General features: G+C 38.6%; 1 protein-coding gene across 1 annotated transcript; it reads right to left on the bottom strand.

Annotated features, from left to right (window-relative positions):
* Positions 1-641: 641 nt before the first annotated feature.
* Positions 642-3,066, bottom strand: LOC144371263 (uncharacterized). The gene has a single exon (XM_078033672.1). The coding sequence runs from the start codon at positions 3,064-3,066 to the stop codon at positions 1,525-1,527; it is 1,542 nt and encodes a 513-aa protein (XP_077889798.1). The 3' UTR covers positions 642-1,524.
* Between the last annotated feature and the right edge of the window lie 357 nt (positions 3,067-3,423).

Genomic DNA, 3,423 nt, shown 5'->3' with positions numbered 1-3,423 from the left:
GAACAAAGAGAGGAAAGAGGTTCAGAAGAGTCATTTCACCAATCTGTACCAAAGGCTGGAGTAGAGAGGCCTAAACTAACATACACAATATGTAATGAAACATTAGATTCGAAAGACTTAAAATACAGGAAAATGGAATCTAACAATAAGAGAGATTTAACCCAGAAAAACATGTTGCTTTTAAATCTTCATGCTGATGCAATGCTCCTCTCCAACCCAGGATGCAGTTGTGTTAGCTCTGAATAGATAAAAAAAAAGAAAGAAAGAAAGAAAGAAAAAAGAAAAAAAAAGAAAAAAAAAGAAATGAAGGCACACAACATTTTCACACACCTACAGTGGTTATATCAAAATAAATAAATAAAATGAAATAAAATAAAATTTTCCTCAAGTCTGAACAAGTTCAAATGGATCTGAAACAAGAAAAGTTCTCACCACATTTCTACATACAGGGCTTTTCTCCAGTGTGATTTCTTAAATGCTGTTCAAAGGGACCTGGAAAGTTGAAAGTGTTACTGCAATTTTTAAAGATAGAAAAAGAATTTTCACAGATGTGAATTCTTTTACGCCTTTGGAGAAAACTCTGAAAGCTGAATACTGCCCCACATGGCTTATCCTCAGCATTTTCTACAGTATAGTCCTTTCATACAACTGAACAAAACTAGAACAGCTGAACCCTTTATATTTCTTACTTGCATAGGATTTATTCTTTTTATTCCAAAACAATATTTCCAGTCCTTAGGAAAAAAAATGAGAAAACTAGAAGATTTCCCACATTTCTCACATTCACAGGGCTTCTCTGCATGAGTGTTTTCATATATAAGAAAGGAAATGAAGCTGACAGAATGTAGCAAATCCCCCAAATTCAGAGGGTTTGTTTTTCAATGTGAGTGAAATGGCTTTGAAGGCAACAGGGAAAATGGAATGATTTGTGATATTTTTCACATTTAAAAAGTTATTCAGTTGGATGTGGTGGTGTATGCCTTTAATTCCTGAGACTCGAGAGGCTGATTCTGAAGAATCAATGTTGGAGGCTAGCCTCACCACCTTACGAAGACCCTAAGAAACTCAGCAAGTCCCTGTCTCAAAATAAAAAGTAAAAAGGAACTGGAATGTAGCTCAGTGGTAGAGCACCACCAGACTAAATCCCCAGTTAATCAATTGATTGATCGATCTCTATCTCAAACATACACACACACAGATACACACAAACACACATTTTCAGCAGTGTGAGCATCTCATGTCTTTGAGGATGACATAAAATATTGATTTCCCATATTTCACATTCAAAGGATTTTTCTCCAGTAAACTTCCTACATGTATATGAGTGAAACAGTAATAACAGAGGAGTTACCAATTGTTTTCATTCATACGATTTCTATGCAGTATGTGTTCTTTCACATGTGTGAAGCCAACAAGATGTGGCAAAGGCTTCTCGGCGTTGTTGACATTCATTAAGCTCCTCTCCAGTATACATTCTTCCATGTCTGTGGATCTAGCAAAGGCTTTGCCACACTGCTAACATTCTTAGGGCTTCTCTCCAGGATGAGTTTGTTCATGTGAGTGAAGGTAAGAGGACTGAGTGAAGGCTTTGCCACATTGTTTGCATACATAGGGCTTCTCTCCAGTATGAGTTCTTTCATGTCTGCGAAGGTCACATGATCTAGCAAAAGCTTTGCCACACTCCTTACATACATAGGGCTTCTCTCCAGTATGAGTTCTTTCATGTTTGTGAAGGTCACCAGATGTAGCAAAGGCTTTGCCACACTGCTTACATTCATAGGGCTTCTCTCCAGTATGCACTATTCTATGTATTTGAAGTTTACTAGATGTAGCAAAGGCTTTGCCACACTGCTTACAATCATAGGGCTTCTCTCCAGTATGAGTTTGTTCATGTGAGTGAAGGTGAGAGGACCAAGTGAAGGCTTTCCCACACCACTTACATTCATAGGGCCTCTCTCCAGTATGAGTTTGTTTATGTATCTGAAGGTAATAGGCAGCAGTAAAGGCTTTTCCACATTGTTCACATTCATAGGGCTTTTCTCCGGTATGCATTCTTCTATGTCTGCGAAGATGACGGGATGAAGCAAATGTTTTTCCACATTGTTGACATCCAAAGGTTTTCTTTCTAGTATGTGTTCTTCCATGAATCTGAAGGTGACTAGACCTAGCAAAGGCTTTTCCACACTGCTTACATTCATAGGGCTTCTCTCCAGTGTGTGTTCTTCCATGAATCTGAAGGTGACTAGATCTAGCAAAGGCTTTTCCACACTGCTTACATTCATAGGGCTTCTCTCCAGTGTGTGTTCTTCCATGAATCTTAAGGTAACTAGAACTAGCAAAGGCTTTTCCACACTGCTTACATTCATAAGGCTTCTCTCCAGTATGTGTTCTTACATGTGCATGAAGCAGATGGGATGCAGCAAAGGCTTTTCCACATTGTTTGCATTCATAAGGCTTCTCTCCAGTATGTATTCTTCCATGTGTATGAAGTGGACGGGATGTAGCAAAGGCTTTTCCACACTGCTTACATACATAGGGCTTCTCTCCAGTATGAGTTCTTTGATGTGTGCGAAGGTCACAAGATCTAGCAAAGGCTTTTCCACACTGTTTACATACATAGGGCTTTTCTCCCGTATGAGTTCTTCCATGTGTATGAAGGTCACCAGATCTAGCAAAGGCTTTTCCACATTGTTGACATTTAAAGGGCTTTTCTCCAGTGTGTGTTATTCCATGTCTCTTAAGCTCAGAGGATGTAGCAAAGGCTTTTCCACATTGTTTGCATTCATAGGGCTTCTCTCCAGTATGTGTTTTCTGATGTATTCTAAGTAATCTGGGATAAGCAAAGTCTTTCCCACATACCTTACATTTGAAACGTACATTCCCTGTGTGTGTGATCCTGTGCTTTTGAAGACTTGTCTGTGAAATAAAGGTTTGACCATCTTGTTTACATTCATAGAGTTTCTCTCCAGAATGAGTTATTTCGTGTCTTCTAAATAAAGAGGAGAAATGAAAGGCTTTCCCACATACCTCACATTGAAAACGTTTACCTCCACTGTGTGTTATCATGTGTCTTTGAACACCTGGGAGAGAAGAAGATGCTTCACCACATTGTTGACATTCATAGGGTTGTCACCCAGTATGAGTTTCTTCATGTCTTTGAATGTCATTGGAACAACTGATGACTTTTCCACATACTGTACTTTCATGTGGTCTATCTCCAGTTTGTAACAACATTTGTGTGTGAACACTTTTGAGAGAAACCAGAGATTTCCTATATTGTTTAAATTCACATGGTTTCTCTTCACATTCTTCATGCTTACAGTATTTGTGTCCAGAGTGAGATGTGATGTGCCTATGAAGGAATGAAAGACATATGAAATCTTTTGCACACATAATGAAGTCACATGGATTTACTCTATTAAA

The sequence above is a fragment of the Ictidomys tridecemlineatus genome, chromosome 16 (assembly GCF_052094955.1).
Source record: "Ictidomys tridecemlineatus isolate mIctTri1 chromosome 16, mIctTri1.hap1, whole genome shotgun sequence".
NCBI lineage: Eukaryota > Metazoa > Chordata > Mammalia > Rodentia > Sciuridae > Ictidomys > Ictidomys tridecemlineatus.
This window is presented reverse-complemented; position numbering and strand designations above follow the sequence as displayed.